Raw genomic sequence first — 20617 nt, 5'->3', positions numbered from 1 at the left:
AAAAAAGTAAAGTTTAATATCATGCTCATGTCAGTTTTTAGAGAAGATTCTTCACAGCCCTGCAAAGTAACAGCCCGCGAGCTATTGTGCATTTACAATCAGAGGCAACATGACACGTCATGGTCATTTCACTAAAAGTAGCCTCTGGCAAAGTGAGCACCTAATACCATTTACCACCAACACTTCAAAACCAGCGTTTATAGGGATTCGGTTATGGCCGGTGTGTGTGTGTGTGTGTGTGTGTGTGTGTGTGTGTGTGTGTGTGTGTTAGTAGCAAAAGCCTAATGTTATGAAATCCCTTAATCAAATCTCTTTGCGTCCAATACTTCCCCCTGCTGCTCCTACTAGAGTTCCAAGTCACACACCTCGTAATGTAACGCGCCGGTTTCATTTAGCTGGCGTGTGGAACATGACGTGCCACCCCAGTTGCATATAGGGTTTTCACCTCTAGGATGTGGTGCAGCCCGCGTGCACCCCTCTGCTCCTGCCTGTGTAGTATACAGCGGGACCCTCCGCAGTTCGCTTATCCCGTTCCTTCCCGTTGCCTTTTGCGCGCACGACGTATGCAGCACAGTGATTCAGTGAGCCAGTCCTCTCCGCACGCTGCGAGCTTTTGGATGAAGGCAGGACTCTTTTCCACAGTGTGTTCCGATGGCGAAACAGAGCTGGTCCCGTCCCGGTGATTATTTTTAGAGGAAGACATTCAAGCTTTTTTCTTCTTATTCTTTTTTTTTCTCCTCTTCATTCTTCTCGACTCATTTTCAACAAAATGTGGGACGCGCGTTCTCTGCGCGGCGTCCGCGGAGTGCTCTCTTCAGTCCCGGCCGCTTGACTACAGGGGGATCCCGGCTCCCTTTTCCTCCTCTGCTCCCACAGGAACAACAGGAGTTTGCATGCAAAAGGTGGTTTATCTCGGCAAGGTGAGAGAGGCTATTTCTCTGTGACAGTGTTTTCCTGTTATTCGGATACTTTGAACAGAGTCGAACACTGAACTGCAGGTTGTTTAGACTAATTTGCACTAGAAGGTGTTGGATTTGAAAATATTACTGAAATCACAATACGTTGTGGAGTAACAGGATGCAGTGCTTTTGAATTTATGGGACTGCAGAACAAATCAAGACTTACAGATTATCAGCGTGATGCCGCTTTACATCCCTCCCTACAGCTACTCATTTTAGCCCATTTTCATTGTAAAATTGTCTCTTTTTTATGGCCAATGTTTGGTACAAATACTCAGGCAGTGTCAAATGTAACTAAAATTGTTGTAGTCAAGAACATCTGCTTATCTCAATTCTGTACACTGATGAGCCCTGCTCCTAATTTAAAATGGGAACCAGGCTGCCTCAATAAATGATTAAAGACTCTAATGTTTACAACTTTTTTATATATTGTTCAGGACTTATCCAAGTGTGAGGGGCATTTTAATCATTTTGTTAAATGAAAAATACTACACAGTGGCTCTTTTCTTGTGCAAAATGTTATATTTGTCAGAACATGTGATTATAGTTACCTAGACGTGGTAAGGGACCAGATAAAGAAATAAGGTAAATGAGACTCCAGAAATTACTGTCACACTCCTCCATTAAGAAAACATGAATGAATTTGGAGGCTTCTTTCAGTTAATTTGCTTCCTGATCTTCCATTGAGTCCCATTTTTGACCGATGGGGCTGCATCCAGCAGGAGTTCATTGCCTCACTAGACAACCACAACAGTGCTGGAGAGGAGTGCAAATCAAAGCAACCATATTGACTGTTAAAACAAAACCATTGATTCCGCCTTCTTAGAAATGTGATGAAATGGATCAATAACACTGCATAGCTACTATTTTTGACTGATAATTTAAAGTAACAGCTGACTTTCTAAGTGCCTCTGGAAAAGATCTGATTTATGTTTTTATGTTTTTGTCTTGAAATATGCTTAACACGGCAAAAAAAAGAGATGTTAAATTGTGTAATACATTCAATTTTAGAAAGCTAACTGACATTCAGTCATCTCACAAACTGTCTGTTTTCTTTTCTCAGCCATGGAGGGACTTGCCTAAAGAGGATCCAACATAGTTAAAAACTTTTTGACTTTTTTTTTGTGTCAATTTTGAGACATCTTCCCCAATAAGTCTCCTTTTCCATCACCATGGCTGAGAAGCTTGGACCAGCAGGGCTCAAGCCCACCAACACCCGAACCTCTCCCTCCCTGCCCCCAGAGCCCATCGACATCATCCGCACTAAAGCCCGCTCCCGTAGAGTCCGCCTTAACGTTGGGGGTCTGAACCACGAAGTCCTGTGGCGGACCCTGGACAGGCTACCCAGGACCCGGCTCGGCAAGCTTCGAGACTGCAACACCCACGACTCCCTGATGGAAGTCTGCGACGACTACAGCCTGAACGAAAACGAATACTTCTTCGACCGGCACCCGGGGGCCTTCACCTCCATTCTGAACTTTTACCGCACGGGCAAATTACACATGATGGAGGAGATGTGTGCCCTTTCTTTTGGCCAGGAGTTGGACTACTGGGGGATTGACGAGATCTACCTGGAGTCCTGCTGCCAGGCCCGTTACCACCAGAAGAAAGAGCAGATGAATGAGGAGCTGCGGAGGGAGGCAGAGACAATGAGGGAGAGGGAGGGAGAGATAGAGTTTGACAACACCTGCTGCCCAGACAAGAGGAAGAAGCTGTGGGATCTCCTGGAGAAGCCCGGCTCCTCTGTGGCTGCCAAGGTAGGGAACCGAAACTGGAAGTGCGATCACACCGCCCCCATCTCACATTTCCTGATCACATTCAAAGCCGAACACTCTGCCTTGATCATATCACATTACAAGCACACGTATTAAAGGCCTACTCCCACCTGTAAAGAAATAACCACGAGTTCATCAGTTTGAATCTTAAACAGACGTGCACTGTACTCTCGTCGGGTTCCTTGTGCCATCTGTCTGCTTTCCATCTTTGTAAGTAGCAACAGTTGTTTGTGATGGATTAAATATAGAGAAAGCAGCAACATTTGTGTTACAATTTGTGTGGATGTAATGGATGGAGCAGAAGCAGAAGATGAAGAGTTGAAGTAGGTGTGTGATGTGCAATTGTAAAATACAATTTATAGTGCTGGCGGTGCTAAATTAATAGTGGAATCACTACAGGAGCTAGATTTAGACTCTATTTGCTTTGACAAAATAATTGGTAGGTGCGTCAGCTTGTACTAGTGTTGCTTTCTTTGTAGGGATAAAGTAAGTCGGTGTAGATCTGTCAAGTCTCTGTTCCCGTGCAGTGCTATTAAAGTGTCTGTGTTCCTCGCTGATTGGATGAGTCAGTGAAATGACAGGATGCTGGCAAAAGTTTGTTGCAGGTGCATCAATGAATACTGTTGATTCTGAAGCTGTTTAGTATACTTACTTTGAGACAATGTACGCTGTTTGATGAGGTAGTCATCAATGCTTCTCCCCATGTACCACGTGTTCAGACGACTGCTGCATCAGTCGTTTGCCGTTTTCATTCGTACACGATGAATCTTTAAACAAATCAGATGACGGCGTAGCAGTGTCCAGGCTGTCCCTGGTAACATGATGACATCTCTTGACTCCTCCTAATCCCAACCCCACTCGGACTCGCTCCCCAATTAGACGGGTCACCCTTGATGAAATCCAATCACTGGCAATTTACCTTTGGTCTCCAGTATCCTGATCTCATCATCGTGGTAGTGCAGGGCAGGGCAGGGTTTATATTCCATGTCAGGATATATTTCATGTCAGCATAAACCCAGTGTCCTGTGTGTGTGTGTGTGTGGATATGATCATCCTCTCTGTGGGATATCAGGGATCTCCTGATGTTTTGTGCGTGTGGTGCAGCGTTGAGGCAGTTCTGAAATCCTGCTAGTAGTGCAGTATTCAGCTTTGAAAATGGCAAAAAATATGTTTACAATGCTGATTGCATAAGTTTCAGATCACTTTATAAGGCTGCTTTACATCTCTTCCACCTGCATGGCTTGTTTACCTTGCATCAACCAGTGATTTGTGATTGACAAGGATCCCACCTCAGCTTAATAATTATGTTCCGCCTGCAGCTGTATATCACAAGAGTCCATAATAAGGAGGCCGCCTCTATCTAATTCAAGGCAAAATCAGGTGACAGCGGTGGGGTGATTTGATACGCTCTGTGATATTTACCTCCTCAATGCAGTCACCGTCATTCTCCAGAAACACTTGAGTTTCGCTGACCTGTTCACTATCGTGTGAGGGAAGCCTGTGAAACCTTAAAGGGAAATCCCACCCTAATTCAAATTGACATTCCACTTAGTGCTCTACGTGGAGAACTTGAACGTGACTCTAATGGCTCACCCTTGCGATCGCACTGAGGTTATCTGCAGCTGAAAGAACATTTGGAAATGGACTGCCGGGGGCCGCTCGACCGTCAGATGGCAGCTCCCCGAGGTCAGGGAAACCTTTTATGGGGCATGCATCGTGCAGTGAGAACCCTTGAAAGCCCTTCACCAAGGAAATGCCATTACTGGGCTGGTACACAGCCATGCACTTTTATACAAAGCAACCTGAGCCCTTTGTCAAATGCAATCACAGAGTCTTCTGGCATACACACATTCCCTCTCCCTCTCTGTCTTTTTCTCTCACTTCCTTTCTCTCGCACTGCCTTAATCAGATATTAGACCCCATTGTGCTGCTATATAGCACCTATGGCCCTCTCTGCCCTTAAATAAAGGTTATGCATGAGAGGACTGACCTTTTCAGCAGGGTCAATCAAGCTGGATTACATTCATCAGCTATAATAGTCGTGCATGCATTGGGAGTAAGGGCGAGGGTTAGGCAAGCCCTGAGAGAGAGAGAGAGAGCGAGAGAGAGAGAGAGAGAGAGAGAGATGTAAGAGATTCAGTCATGTAAGTTACGCCTCGGGATGCTGAGCTGGATCTTTGCAAACATTTCCCAATGAATAATGAATGAAATGGTCAAAACAAAAAGGACACTGGCTAATGCAGTGGCTTCTTTGTGTTACTGCGTCTCTCATGGTTGAGTGCCCCCATCGTGAGAGGAGCAGGGGGGACTTGGTTTGTGTTCAGTTTTATCTGGTGCGCGGCTTGTCACAGGTGACCCTCCAGGTCCCAGGATCTTGCAAGCCCTTGTGCTCTATGTGTGCACCTACAGGAATCTTGCACCTGAAATATCCTCAGTTGAACTTACGTCGCGTGTTTTGGAAACTTTTTTTGAAAATACAATTACAAAAAAATGGCCTTTCTTAACATCTCCGTTCTGTTAAGAGTATCTCCACAGCTTTTAGCCACTGGTAAAATACTGTCATGTGCTATTAAATTATACAAGATTAGAGTGGCACTCATGTTTTGAAAAAAACATCACATCGATGTTGCCGTCGTTTGCTTACTGTGGGCTATAATTTCTATTAATCCAGTAGAACGTTTCATCCTTGATATTGAGCCAGGAGGATTTGTGCTGACCTGACCCTCTTTTGTTTACAATGAGTCACGAGTGTAGTTGTACGCAAAATACACTTAGCACAAGCTCATAAAAGGAAGCCATATCCAAATTGCCAGAGTGCTGTAAGGGGTCTGAAATACACTGACTTTTCCCTGCATAAATATATGACCATCATTCCTGCAAAGATGGATCTTGGTTCATATAACTTGTATGTAAATGTAGTAGCTTGCCTTAGTGTTTCCACTGGAGGCGTGTTTTGTCAACGTGACGGGAAACGTAATTAGATGAATTTCTTTCAGGTAAGCTCAAAGATACGCAGACAGCGTGTAATAAATATCCGGACCCAACCGTTTGCCAGACAATTACTGATTTAGTGAGAGCTTCAACATTAACATATGAGTCATGCTGTGTTCCTGGCATCATAAATTAATGCTAGGTGTTACATGGATGCCTACAGTGCTCAGTTGTAATATATGTAAAGCGTAGTTTGCAATAGCAGCATCTCTTTATTTTTGATTTGTGTTCATGCAAAGCTTCTAGATATGATAACATTCCCCTCTCCAGGGGTTTCTTCACTTTAGAGTCCTTCTAGTCTGGGCAGTCTGTGAAAATACCGGCAGAGGATTCAGAGCATTTTAAAGAGATCAATGTTTCTACTTGCCAGACATTTCAAGTTGGGTTTTCCATCTCCCCCCTCCCCCCTACATCAGCCATGTCCAGCCTCCTGCTTGCTCCTAATGTGGATGTGCACCATTACTCTCCCCTTTATCTAATAATCCAGTCAAGCCAGTAGGAATGCTGAGCATTGGGCCTGTATGGGTGCAGACTCCAGCTCTTTGGTCCTCCCACGCCTGGAAGCAACCAAAGTCAGTCCACCGACCGCAGACACTGTTCATGATGATGACATAATAGCATAATACGGTACTGTAACAGACACCTCAAATGGCAATATTTTTGACATTCATGCCTTAATGCGCAATACACTATTTTGTTTTGTCTATTAATTTGCTGAATGAGTGAGAGCAAATTCAGTGAGCACACTGTAACTCCACAGCTGCCTGTTGTTTCAGATCCCTGCAGACAGCCTCTAACTCTCCATCCGTCTGTTTCCTTCCAGGCTCTTATAGCACTGAAGCAAAGCATTTGGCTCTTGTGTGTGTGTATTGATTTAGTTTCTGATAGTGGGAGAGTCAAAAAATACAGAGAGGCGGGGAAAGTGAAGGAGAGTCCTTTAGTCAGCGTTAAGTCAAATGTTCTGTCCAGTTTGTGCCCTGAAGCAGCAGGTCTGCTCCCTTGTGTTTCATTATCAGCCTTTCATCTCTGCATGGATTGCGGTCAGTCTTCAGAGGGCTAAATCGATACGCATTGGCATTTTATGTAAAAAAGATGTTTTCAGCTTGTTACTTACTTTCGCTTATTTTGTGATGCAGACTTGAAATCCGATTTTGGGGTTTGTGGGTCATAAACCTGTCAAGGTGATGCCTCCGTGCCAGAAGCAGAGCAGCTGATAACAACTCCACCCTGTTGGAGTTATCGTTTAACCACATTATCTTATTTGGCTTTTAGCAAGTTATCAGGATGCATTAAAAAAAAGGTTTGAGTGTCATTTAGGTAGAGCACACCCTCTTCCCTCCTGCAGCCTCCTAGTTACGTAAGTCCTCCACTGGGCCTCTAATCAGTACAGCCTAGCATTTAGACAGCAGCACCTAAATCCTCTTTACCCTGCAATCATAATCAGATAAGAGAGAACCTAGATTATAGGTGGCATGAGTTCTTATAGTGGGCAGAGGCAGCAGCATTTATCATCTGGATTTAACAGGCCACACTTTAACCCAGTACCCCTGCTCACCGCTGTCTTTCTTCTCTCTTCAGAAGTCACCTGCAACATAAGTCTTATCTTAAGTGGAAATCAGTTCTGTAATGGTTCAGATCAGAATGAGCTGATATGTAATATTGGGGTTGAAATAATAGTGAAAGTGCCTTCACAATGCACTCTGGTGTCAGTTTCATAACTTGTATACTCAAGCTGTTTCATTTGTTTAAAGCGTTTATAACGGTGCCTTCTATTGTTTTCATGAAAAGTGTCTGATTTGTTGTATATACTCACTAGTTTGTTCTGCTATTTACTCACTCTAAACACAAATTTCCTCATATGGACAGCAAACTGCTCTAGTGGTGTAAGCAGTGGGTAGAGCACTTTCCACTCAGTTGGTGCTGTTTGAATATATGGTTATGTTACCAAGCAGCAAATATCAACTTTCATAACAATAGCGCTGCATGCTTACTGGGATTGTGATATCTGTTGGCTGTGAACCACTAAGATCACTTTCAGATCTATGGTCTGATGTCTTGTAGCTCAGTTTTACACTTGCATTTGATTCCTGATAGATTTGATAGACCACTGTATGTAAAAATAAAAATGTGTGTGCCAAATAATACACAAGGGGAACATTAAATCAGCAGTTCATATCATGAAAGCATTTCTTAATGCCTGTGTCTGATTATCTGTCACTGTTAAGAGGCAGACTTGATCTCATTTGGGTTTTCCAGCAGAGGCATCCCAAGGTCGTGTTTTAAATGAAGAGGAGGTTAGGAAACTGCAGCCCTTTATTGATCTGACTAAAGCAATGTCTGTGAGTCTCACCCACAGAGTTGAAAGGGAACATTTGAAGTGAAGCGAAGGAAGTTGTTGAAGATGAACCAGGTGGAGCTATCGATGCTGCTGACCCTTAAAATTGATCTGTTGAAACCACGATGTTGTACATTTTTAATAATTCCACACATGGTCATTGATCAATGTTTGCAGTAATTGCAAATCACACGTCCATCGTCTTCTCTCCTTTTGCTTTGCTTTGCTTTGCAAAAATAACCCGCTGCTGCTTTATTCCATCCATTTTCATGATTACCAGTGGGAACTTGCATGTAAAGGAATTACAGCCTGGATGTAGCTTAGCGGCAGTGGTGTCCCTACAGAGCCCACTGGCCTGTCTTAAGGCTTATTGCACTTGACCATGCATGTGGCGATTCATGAATAAAGACATCATTAAGTGAAACTCATGAGCCGCAACCAATATACGCTATGTTATTCGCACACTTTATGAACTAGAGATAGGAGACAACAACAGGCACAACTGGATTCAGTGGAACTTAAGTGGAACAAGAACAACTCACTTTAGCACAAGTCTAATACAAACAACATGGCCAATACAAGCCAAGGCTAATGAGTGGCCAGATGGCATGAGAAGCCTGATGGCTGAAACCTCATTAGTAATTCTACTGTCATCCCCAGAATACACCCTCACATTTCCTAAGTGAGCCAAGCTGCTATGACGAGGGCTACAACTAAGGATTCTTTTCTTAATCAGTTAGTCTGTCAAGGAATCATTTAGTAAAAAACGATGTTCATTTTCCAGAGCCCCAGGTGAGATCTTAAAATAGCTTCTTTTGTCTGACCAACAGTCCAAAGATAATTATTTAATGACATGAAAGATAAAAAAGCAGCACTTTCTCTTAATCAAAAGCCAGAACTAGTGGATGTTTGGCATTTGGTCTTGATAAAAGACTTGAATGATTAATCAATTATGATTCCTGTCACTTAACTGATAAATGTCTCAACATCATCTCCACATATGTTGCTCTTTCCTCAGCTCGTACGGGATGTAAGTCAAATAAGGAGGCAGCGGAAACCAGCTGTGAACAAAACAGGTGTTTTCTCACCTTTCAAGTTGAGATGGCAATCATGTTCGCAAACTGTTTGCCATCTACACATCCAGCACAGATGGAGCAACATTAGCATTCATTAGGAGTTGGGTTTGCGTCTGATGGATGTAAGTCCAGTAGCTCTGTTTTGGTCTCCACCAACTCCTGAGGGAAATATCTGGCTATTCATTTGCTAAATGCTCCACTTTGTTCTCCAGCTACTCGCTAACTTTATCTGTCTGCCGTTTGGTGCGGAGCAGGTGGTGTACAATAAAACTTTTTTTCATTGAAAACAATGCTATGAGGGCTGTTAGAGGGAAACAAAATATGCTGAGTAAAAAGATGCTAAACGCTCCATAGAGATAAGGGGAACTGCAGATTCAGGAGTTAATTCTCTGTGGGTTTAATGCTATCACTAGTATTTAGAGAAAAACATGAATTGTTGCCCCTTTGAGTAAGCACTACTCATTACCCTACCCATTTCTTGTTGCACACAATGAGTTGCACTTATGCCTGTTCAGCCTGCAAAAAGCCCAGGAGATGAAAATAGGCATAAAGCCCCAGGTTTGAGCACTGTCAAAGCGAGACATAAATCCCACTGAAGGCTGGGAGTGGCTGTGGACCAGCAGTGTGCAGCGCTGGCTGGCACTGCCAGCTTGAGTGACACTCTGGGTAAGAGGCTAATGTGTTCCTTCCTCCTCTTGCCTTCCTCATCTCCCCCACTGTCCCCTTGCTCATTACCTCCACCGCTGCCTCGTGAGGTCTGCTCACCCTGTCTTCTGCGGTTGTCCTCGTCCCAGAAGGCATCAGAAATAAGGGGTGATGTAGAGACTAGGACGCTGGCGGGAAGAAAGACATCCTTCTAAACACTTTGAACATCAGGTTTCTGTTACGTGCTTCAGTGAACCCCCTTCGCCCACAAACACACACTATGTACTCTCGGCATGTCTTCCACAAGTCTGCACAAACATACAACAGCACACACATTATGCCCTTCATAAGTACGGCAAAAGAGCGGATGTGCCCATATGCAGACGGACACACGCACACACCTCTTTATCTGAGAGCCTTCAAATATTGCTGAGGCAGCTATCTGTAGGTGCCACAACACAGTGAGTGCCACACTGTTGTCCCCCTCACTCTCCCCATGCCCTCTCTCTTTCAATATCCTTCACCTCCTTTCCCTGTACCACCACAGCAGCTTTCATAGCCTCCTTTTACATTCACTTTTTTTTATCACCATCGCCCTGCAGTCCTCAATTTCCTCTTATAACCGCGGCCTCCTGCGCCCCTTCATCTCTCTGCTGTTTTCCTCGCGGGGTGAAAGCTGAATTGTGAACTTGCCCACCGCTCCATCATGGAAGCGGTGATATGAGACTGCATTGGTATTCATTGTGGTGTTTTTACATTTGCCTCTTTATCAATCATGTTTTTGATTCAGTGGTCGGAGAAGTGCTTCCTCACGGGGTGTCCCCTTCCTGCAGCGCAGAGGTGCTCTTCTGCTTCTCAATACAAAAGCCGCGCCTACATGCGATAGATAAAGGAACAATGCAGACACGTTGTAAAATTACGCAAAAGTCCTCACTAACAAAAGGGGATATCCTTTGGAGTCCTCCAAGAAAACCCCTCCGAGGAGCTCTTGAAAGAAAGAAAAAATTATGTGTAATCAACTTCATTCTACTCGTTTCCTCGGAAATGGTGTGTTTGCTTAGTTTCCATGGTGACCGTGGTGGGCCTGCCATGGTGACTTATCGACACCCAAGGAGCAATTCATCTCTATACAGGCTGTGTGAGAGGCAGAGCAGCTGGTACCTCAGCCCCCACAAATAACCCCTTATGCAAATGTTCGGGGAGCACTTATCAGCACAGCTCAGGTCTCACTAAACTTGCCCTCAGATTGTATGCTTTGTCACTGGGATGATTTTATTTATTTTTTCGTCTTTGGTACTTCTCTGTTTGTGTAATTTCTCCACAATGCTTTAATACTGACACTGAAATTACCTGCTTTTGTGCGTCGGAGATGAGTTCACACACGCGCTGGAGCTGCTGTTTTAATATGATGAGCATAATACCTTTAATTTTGATTGCTATGAGACAGAAGAATCTTTTTGTCCAAGTTCAAGTTGGGTTTCTGTTCATGGGAAGAAAAGAAGAACAATGGTGTCTCTGCCTTTCTTGCAGCCCGGCTCTTCATCTCCAGGCCGATCACATGGGTCTCCAGAGCATCAGCAGCAGAACAGGGAATCGGTTTTGTCGGGTATAAGGCATTAATTATAAACCTCTGCTCTACGACAGAGACTCTGAGGGCGCATAAGAGAAAGGAGACAGATAACGCGGATTAGTTAGAGGTTCAGAAGGGTTAAAGCCACTTGTTAGCTATTACCCCATGGACACCGGGTGACAAAGCAGAAGCTCTTCTATCCTATTTTTGCTCCTCCGTGGGACCGCCTCCGTTTTCATGCATTGTCTTCCCCTCTTTCTCGCTTCGCTTTTCTCTTGTGTCATCAAGCTCTGTGGGCTGTGCTGCCAGCTGTTTGCTGTCTCCCCGCACCCCGGGAAGTGACAGAAGAAATGATTATATTTCGTGCTTTTTGATGTGGTTGTGGGCCTCCCGCGTCTTCTGCTGAACCACAGGAGTTCTTCAGTGCTGACCACAGTAACTCTGCCAGGCTTCAAATGATTCAATCCACCTTACATTTTGGTTCTCCTATATCTGACATCCATAGTGCAAGAGGTTCATCTTAAGTAGTGTATTCTCATATTCAGTCAAAAAAGTTTAATCACAACATTTAACAATTCCTGCCTGCGGCAGGAGATATTTCTGCTACTTTTAAGAGTTTCTTTCTTTACTTGAATTTTCTTGAGATATGTTCCAGTGTCTGTTGGTCAGTCCACCACTTTGGTTCAGATGGAAATATCTCAACAACTACAGATATCCATGATGTCCAGAGAATGAATGGTGATTTCTGTGGTGATACCCTGATATCTATAGCGCCACCAGCAGGTCACAATTTAAAGTTGTCCAAATGCCTTTTAAAACAAATGACTTTCCCATCAGTTTTTACTGCTAATTAGTAAATGTTAGCATGCTGACATGCTAAACAAAGATGGTGAACATGGGAAACATTGCTTAACATCAGCATATTAGCGTTTTCATTGCGAGCATGTTAGCATGCTGACGTTAACACAGATTACATTTATTTCAGAAGTTATTTTGATTAGAAACAGGTGAAAAATATCATGTTGCATTACACCATATTGTTTAGGATTTAACAAAAGTTTGATTTCAATTGTGTGCTGTTCCTCTAAAAAGCAGCGTCCCTGACAGTAATTGAAATCTTTATGTAGCTAAATGTCACAGCATAATCCCCCTAACAGCAGTGTGTGAAATTTTAGCTAAAGATTAACAACCGTATACGCTCTATTCATTCCATTCATCCTGTGCCATTCAGTTTTTATCAAAGCCATTCATAAAACCAGTAAATCAGTGAAACACATCATTAAACGTGCACTCAACTGGAGCTGTCCATCTGTGTGTCTAGTGAGACGAGGTGACAAGAGGTATTGATACCTTCCGCTCCATAGTGTGATCGTAATCAGCTTACTGCCACTGGAAGAAAAGACATGGCTGGCCCGAGGGCACACAGGGATGAAGACACTCACTCAGAGCGCGTGTCCCGTGTCAGTGTCAGGAAGCCGAGCAATGGGCCAAAGGATCAGCGTCTGACACAATCGAAAGGTCATTTGGCCTTCTGCTTTTTTTCTGGTGTGCTGTGTGTGTAGTTGTGGGTCTGGTCCCCTGTCTGTAGTCAAGACATGTATGTGTCCACGAAGTTTAAAAAAGACCGGTCACTCTGGACATTTTCTGGTGTTGTCAGAGATATCACAGCAACTACGTTTGAGTTTTTATCGGGTGCTGCCAGCTAAAGAAGGACCTGTCCTCCATTATTGCAGGATCAGGGAAGATTTTGGTCTGTTGGGTGTTGACATTTAGTTGAAGCCTTGCCAATCGATAGGATGACTCTCAGGTGACCGCAGTGTTGAAAGGCCCAACTGTCTGGTTGTATTTCAGAGTACACGGCTGTGTACTCTGTGTAGTATGTGCAGTGTCAACCAAGAAACACCACACACTACGCCTAGCACACTATGGCTGTACCGATGCTTTTTACCGTGTTTCTGATATTTCCTGTTTCACTCCCTCGACTCCAGCTGATGTTGTCTATTTATGTCTGGATTTTTATTTTTTTATTTTTCTGAACTTGGTGCTACTTTTACAGCAGCTCAGCTCTTTTCTTGATGTGATTCACCTTCAGTGACTCACTGGTAAGTTTATTCTCTTCATACCCTTCATTGATTATGCACATCTCTGGTGTGAAATATGCTTGTTTACCTTTTCTTCTCTGCCTTCATCTTACCTCAGTGTCCTCCAATCATTTACCCTTGCCCCATATCACTCGTTTCCTCTTAAGTCTGCTCTCTATTCTTTCATACAAAACTAATAAACATTTATGGCACTTCTCCCACCTAAATGTATTTAATTTACAATGCATGCTGGGATATGAATCAGCCAAACCCACTAGAAGTCCATGCACCCAGACTTCTGGAATTGACCCAACTAAAGATTTTTAAAGTATACTTGTTTTGCAATAAATCCCCCTTAAGTAGCGTGACAGTATCTAAAGGCCACCTAGCACTCTTAAGCATCCCTAGTTTAAGGTATTGAATAAGGTGCCTGAATGCGAATAACAATACTAATGTTGATGGATGACTGTTGATACAAGGCAAAGTAGTACCGGCCTTTGCCACGTTTCCAGTGTTGCTATTCTCGCCTTTTTGAGTGGTTGCTTTCACCCACTCTACAGTCCGTAGTCTCGCTCTCTTTGGATCACCCTAATACCGCTTTAAAACTGCATTAATGTTGCCATAAAAGTAATGTTATGCCTCAGATAGATATCATTAAGCTTAGCATTATATAGTCTTAACATTTAAAGGCAGATGTAAAGGAAAGCTCACTTCTAAAAATACCAACAAGGCGAACCAGTCTCACCACTTTTCAACACACTGAGCGAGAGTAAGCAGCAGTGTGTGCAATCATGGAGAAAATAAAACCTGAAAATCTAGATTTTAATCTTCACTGGTTAGTATCTGGGAATACAGGGAGAGATTAGGAGGTCTCATTTAGACATATACGTAGCTGCATTGTGAATGGGTAAAAGCTCATGCGGATTATAAAGCACAGTATTAAATCGGGTAAGGCTATGAATCATCCACCCTTGGATGCATGATTCATCTCCTCTGATATTACTTCAATATGTATTTATTTCCTTTCTTCACGTATCACAGCTGACAAAACCCTGGCCTTTAATTCTAGTTAAGACGTGGAATTTTATCAAGTGACGCACTTCCAGGGTGACCTTTTGGCTACGTGTGCCTGTGTATGTATGTCTCAGAGGTAGTCTCAAGCACACAATAGTACATACTCAGATACATGTATATGCACAGACACCACCGACTGAGAAATATTCAGATGAAGACAGATGAAAGACAGACAAGATAGCGTTGCGTCAGTTTCATTTCCACTCCTTAGGCAGCAATTTTGTTACCTTGAAAGATCACTTTCTCTCTCAGGCCGCTGAAGAAGTACAGGGAAGTATTCATCAAAAGATTCATATTTATCTGTATTTTTCTTGACTTATTTTACATTAATACTTATATTTATTTTTTGTATTTGTCTCATGCCGCCACTTGAGATTCACTCACTGCTCTTATGTCTGTCAGATTTACGGGGTTTTTCAGCTGATGAATCTCCTCAGAGTTGGAGGAATGTGCCAGGAGAAACAGCACACACTTTGGCTGCGGAAAGTTGTGACAGAGGAATGCTGTTTATGTTTAATAGTTTAAAAGTTTAATAAATATTCATTTTAAAATGTTTACTATTTCGCTGTGTGTAAGAGGTGCGCCGATTTAATCACGGTGGTGTAATTTGTCTTTCTAAACACAAGAAAATTCCACAAATTACTCTTTTCCTAATTGAAAGCCCAAGTCTGTCTTCTTGCTAGGATTAACTCTGGTGAGGTATAAATACAGCCTCCTGTCTGTCTGACTGACAGGCAGACACACCCCCAACCTGATGTGCTGTTACCCTAATCCCCTCTGACAACACCACAGAGTCTGAGGACACAAGTTAACGTAGTGTCAGCTGAGACGTCCCGTCTGCTTCCCAACGCAACAATCACACGCTCATGACGTTGGCGAATCAATTAGCATTGCTGGCATATATCAGTTTAAGCTAAACAAGGCCAAAGGCGGGCTCATTAAAACGGTTTGTCTGTGTAGCCTGATTGATCGAAGGCCAAGCAGAGGCTTAGAGTTGTTGTGGGACGCTGTGGACTGCCATGTTCAAGGCCTAATCTGAAGCGACTGGTTTTTCTGTCTCCAGGCTGAACGAAAATCAAAACAGGTGGAGGTGAACATGTATAAAAAGTGGATGTTGCTTTAACTTAAAGCTGCTTTAACCACTATCGTTTTTAGTAACAATGGATCAGATGATAATTGTAATAATATTTGTAATGTGAAAGACGTCGTTTGTAGTGACAAACCCACAGACAATTATCGCCCAATTTTGTATCCTCAACTCTACGGCACATTTTAGCATCTTTTAGCTTTGCTGTTTTGGTTCATTTTTACTGATCTCATCAGCGTTGTTTTGCAGCAGCAGGCCGCTGATTTAACGAAAACATGAGCGACTACCTGGTGAACGTATTACAGTAATGCTAATACTGCTCTGTATCTTGTGGATGTGTCAATAGACTTGCAATAGACCTAACACGTTAGCCATATATACTATTATCACGTAGTGCAAAGTTTGCATCCCATCACAGCTAGTTTTTTTCAATGTAGCCATCATCTTTCTCCATCTTTAAGCAAGTATTTGAGTTGCCTGATCTCAGCTATACCGTAAGCATGCTTCACTTATTTGTCACAATCTTTTTCATAACTTTGTTTTGGGATTTTGCAGAATTGTCCAAAATCCTCTCTGGCGATATGATTGTTAATACAAAAAGAAATGCACACATGTATTTGAGGATGGGAGCATACGTTCATGTTCATTTGTATTTGACAATGTGTGTGTCTGTTTTCAGGTGGGTAGCCTGCAGAGATGAACGGTGTATAACAGTCCTCCTATTGGTCACAGGGCCCTGTACTGAAAGATTCAGGCGGATAACATTAGTGCACGCTGCATGCATGTGTGTACTGTACGTGTGTCGGACCGTGTAGGACTGCAAACGCGGCACACTGTAGCCAGCCATGTAGAACATTGCACGGACAGCATCATGCAAAGCACTTTGCAATTCAAGTGCTCAGCAAAGTGTGGGGCTCCATTTACAAGAATACATTAAATACCATCTCAATAGCAAATGTCAAACAAATTTAGTTCGTAGTCCTTTTGATTAAACATGAGCTCTGGTTGAGCTAACGTTTTGCTGAGACAGTTCTTTCTTTTCTACGTGCTTGAATTGTATGATAATGAAATCCCCAATCTCATTAGCCGTAGATATATCTGCCCCCTTGCTCTGATAAAGCACTCATTTGTATTTGGTGGCACCGGCGAGGTGCTGTTATAAAGGAGAAGTTAAGGGAGATGCATTTTGATATGAAATATTGATAGCCAGGACATCTACTTGAATTGCAACAAAGTGCCTGCAGACATTAACAGGGAGCTTTGGCTAAAGAAAAGAAAAAGAAATATAGAGCAAGGACAGGGAAATACCACAGGCAGAGAGAGAGGGAGAGAGAGAGAGAGAGAGAGAGAGAGAGAGAGGTAAGCGACAGTGTATTAGAGTAACAGACTGCAGCAGTTGGAGGGATAAAAGCCTATTATAAAGGAGAGCCATAGACACAGCTTCACAGGGATGGTGCTTTGGTTAAGGTTGTGACTCTGTGACCATAACAGGGAGGTGGCTCCTATCCACAAGATTTTACAGATAGCTTCAGGGCTCCTCTCCTCTCCTGCTTGCAACTGCAGCCAGACCCCCTCACAGTGTTTGTTGCAAGGCCACCTGCTGTGGAAGACTGAATATGGGAAACAAAACACACCACTGAGGTACAACAATCGATAGTCCATAAATAATTTCCTAACTCTATTTATTTGATGCTTGGTTCGATCCAAAAGTTCCATCAATATTGCTGTCAAATGGATGTTAGCTGGCGACTCCCCCCTCTCTCCCTCTTGGTCACTGCAGATTGAGGTAAATGTTTAATGACCATGTGTGTTCGGCCTGCTTGGAGTGCACCACTCTATGCAAGGCACATGTTCCACTCCTGATTTGTACAGTAGCACAATAGCAGTCCTGTGCATTTCCTAAATCATGGGTGGATGTACAGTAATCTCCCATCTTACGTGTCTCTCCTCCTTCACGTGAACTGTGTTTCAACTGACCAGTCCCGGTGGTGACTCTTATTTTAGTTTAGATTGTTTCTCATATCTGTGTTTATGCATATACTAGACATGTGTGCATATAGCTGACTGTGCTTAAAGTGTGAAAGGGCATAATGTACAGTAGTACAAACAGAGCCAAATCAAGGTGTCAGATTCAATTTGGGACTGGGACACTGAGCTGTCGACACATCAGGGAATATACAATCTGGAATGTGGGGCAGTGATTCACTGTACCTGTACCCATAATTTATTGATGACATAAAACACCAGAACATCAATTCTTTAAATCCCTTTTTTAATTCATTTCATTAACTTCTCCATCCTGCGGCTTCATTTATTTTTCTCTTCTTTTTCTTCCCTTGATGCCAATTTTCATGGCCTCCACCCACACGCCCACCCACTCTCCTCTGCGCTTCTATCCAGCCCTGAATTTTAACTCTTCCCCTGTGGAGGACACTGCATGTAACCTCTATCATCCAAAATAGTACGTTACGTTTATGCTTAGAGCTAGTTAATGTTTCATGGAAGTGAAATGGAGCTTGAATTTGTAGCTTTTAGAATGTGACCCTGCTTTTTTTTGTGTCTCCTCTACCCCTGAGTGAACTCTGAATGACAAAATCGCAGGCTCGAGCAGCAAGAGTGCAAGTCATCACACCGCCTAATCTGACGCTACCGTGTAAGACAATTTAGGCAAATTAGCAAGTGAGCCGTGCGTGCGACGGTACTAATCTGGCATAAACATAGAGTAGGCTATTTAAAGTTCAGTTTCCACTGCGACAAGTCAAATTTAGCGCAGCTACAGAAGTGAACGGATATCACTTTATCATCCTGATAACTTAATCCTCTCTTTGTGTAGTCATGCAAGAGACAGAGATGGAGGGGATGGAGTTGGAGGCTGGAAGGGTGTGACTGGTGTGTATTAATAAGCTCATGGAACTCTGGCTGGAGCAGAGCAAAAGGAAAATACCACATACTTCTGGTGATACAGGAAGGTGATGGAGAGGGAATGTCTGTGGTGCACTTTAATGGACAGCGACTTGTGTTTATGGTCTTGGTTAAAACAGAGTTGTTGTTTTGTTTTGTTTTTTACCAAAAAATGTTCAGAGAGAATATGAAACTTGTCTGGGGTTGAAGTTGAAGCAGCTTCAAAGGAGTCAGAAGAAGTGCTTGCCTCAGATAGTGGGGCGTTTTAAATACAACGCACTCCCACACAAAGGCTTCCAAGAAACTGAACAACCCAGTGAAAGTGATGTTTACTTTATTCCAAAATAAACTCTCAGGCTACTGGGATATGTGTACGAGGTTGTGTCTATGTGTGAGTATGGTGTCCATATTTCTCTGAGCCCTATCGCTGCTCTCAGTGCCACTGATTAGCATTTAATCTCTTTTTGCTGCAGTGTTCATTTGACTATAATATAATTATCCTTGTATCCTCATGCAGGGCCGTATCATTGTCGGGCGGAGCATATTTATTGCAGCACAGGAGACGAGAGGTGGGATGAACTGTAGCACAGAAAAAAATAAATGTACATATGGGGATATAAGATATAAAGTGAGAGAGGCGTAGAGAGAAAGATCAAATGAAGCAGCAGGAAGTGAAGGAGAGAGCTGAGAGAAGAAAACAAGATGGTGGGATGGAGGGCGGGGGGACTAATGTGTCCTTCATGGGGTGAGGCCGGACAGAAGCATGGAGCTAAATTGACTCCATTACAGGAGCAGCGCACCGGAAAGTGTCAGTGACATCACCCACCCACCCATCCCATCCCAGACAGGCAGCTACAACTCTCAGAAGGACTGATGGGAGCAGCAAATCTGCAGGATGCAGCAACCACTGTGGTTTCTGCGTGTTCACTGCTACTTTGCATGTTTTACACGTGACACTGGGGGAAAACAACATTTTCACTGGCGCTGGTGTAATTTCACCTGCAGTGGAGCACCCAGGCACAGCTTGACTATGAGATAATTAATACGTTCAGATTATTTGATAATTATGATTTGAAGATTTTGCATCAATTTCCGATGTATCAATGTTGAAAAATCATCCTTATTGGCACTGAGTTAAACCAGTATCTGTAAGCCTCTAAGGCAATTGTGTCTTCACGTCACCTTGTCACCTTATCGCCTTATCTGACACACATCAAGTCTATAGCCTTGGTTCCACAGAAAACTGGTGCAGTTTCTTACACACTTACACTAAAGGCAGAGCGACTAAATACAAAATGCATTTACAATTTCTGCGCTGAATCCTACCTGCAAGCCAGGATCAACAGTCGCACACCGGAATCCTATCGGCTCACTTCCAGTGTCAGATTGCTCATGCACAGGCTTAAGAGAAGGTCATGCTACCACAAGTATGGGAATCATATGCTATTGTGTCATGTTGCTTTGTTTATTAGTTCTCTAATACACTACACACCTATGTTCATTAGCTAAGCCACATTATTGATACGGTGCCAGACTGTGTGGTTTATATAGATCTCTTGTGTCCCAAATCATCTCCTAATCTGGATCAATACACGTAATCTGAGGATGTTCAATTTACCTGGTTTCAAATGTCATTCCATTCTGCCATTCATTTTTGCTACTTGATGCTTCACACTGTGTTCCAACTGTTGACTCATACCAATGGGGGCTTCCTCTGAGTTCACACCCTTCAGTGTTATTTATAGAGGCAAAAAAGACAAGAGGGAAGATGTAACCAAGACAACAGTGAATACTTTCACACTTCACACTGGATTGTGCTGAATGGAAAAGAAAGCATACAATTATGTCTCTTCCCTTCCTGTGATACAGCTGCCTGATTATAGAGACAGAACATGCACAAGCTGGTGAATACATCCAAACAGAAGCAACCGTAGAACAGAGTGTGCAGCATGTAAACACCTTTCAGACAACGTCTTATAAAATATTTCCACCAGTGTTTGTCTCCGGCTCCAAACTGCTCGTGTATCAAGTTTGTGCCAAACTTATATGTGAGCAGTGTTGCCGTTGGCGTAGCGTGCGATCCCTGTCGTCCAAAACACTCTGAGTTGTTGGCTTTGCACTCG

The 20617-nt window shown here is 43.2% G+C and overlaps 1 protein-coding gene across 1 annotated transcript in view; it reads left to right on the top strand.

Moving 5' to 3' along the window:
• Nucleotides 1–546: 546 nt before the first annotated feature.
• Nucleotides 547–20617, top strand: part of LOC137871841 (potassium voltage-gated channel subfamily B member 2-like) — a 73126-nt gene continuing 53055 nt past the window's right edge. The window contains exons 1-2 of the mRNA XM_068709852.1: nucleotides 547–920; nucleotides 2023–2716. Of these exons, the coding sequence (XP_068565953.1) occupies nucleotides 2132–2716 (585 nt within the window). The 5' untranslated portion in view covers nucleotides 547–920; nucleotides 2023–2131. The remainder of the gene's footprint in view (nucleotides 921–2022; nucleotides 2717–20617) is intronic.

This window comes from Cebidichthys violaceus, unplaced genomic scaffold (assembly GCF_023349555.1).
Source record: "Cebidichthys violaceus isolate CVI_PGR_0920_01 unplaced genomic scaffold, fCebVio1.0.p SCAF_15, whole genome shotgun sequence".
NCBI lineage: Eukaryota > Metazoa > Chordata > Actinopteri > Perciformes > Stichaeidae > Cebidichthys > Cebidichthys violaceus.
The sequence above is the reverse complement of the archived record's forward strand: the minus strand, read 5'-3'. Positions and strand labels throughout refer to the sequence as shown.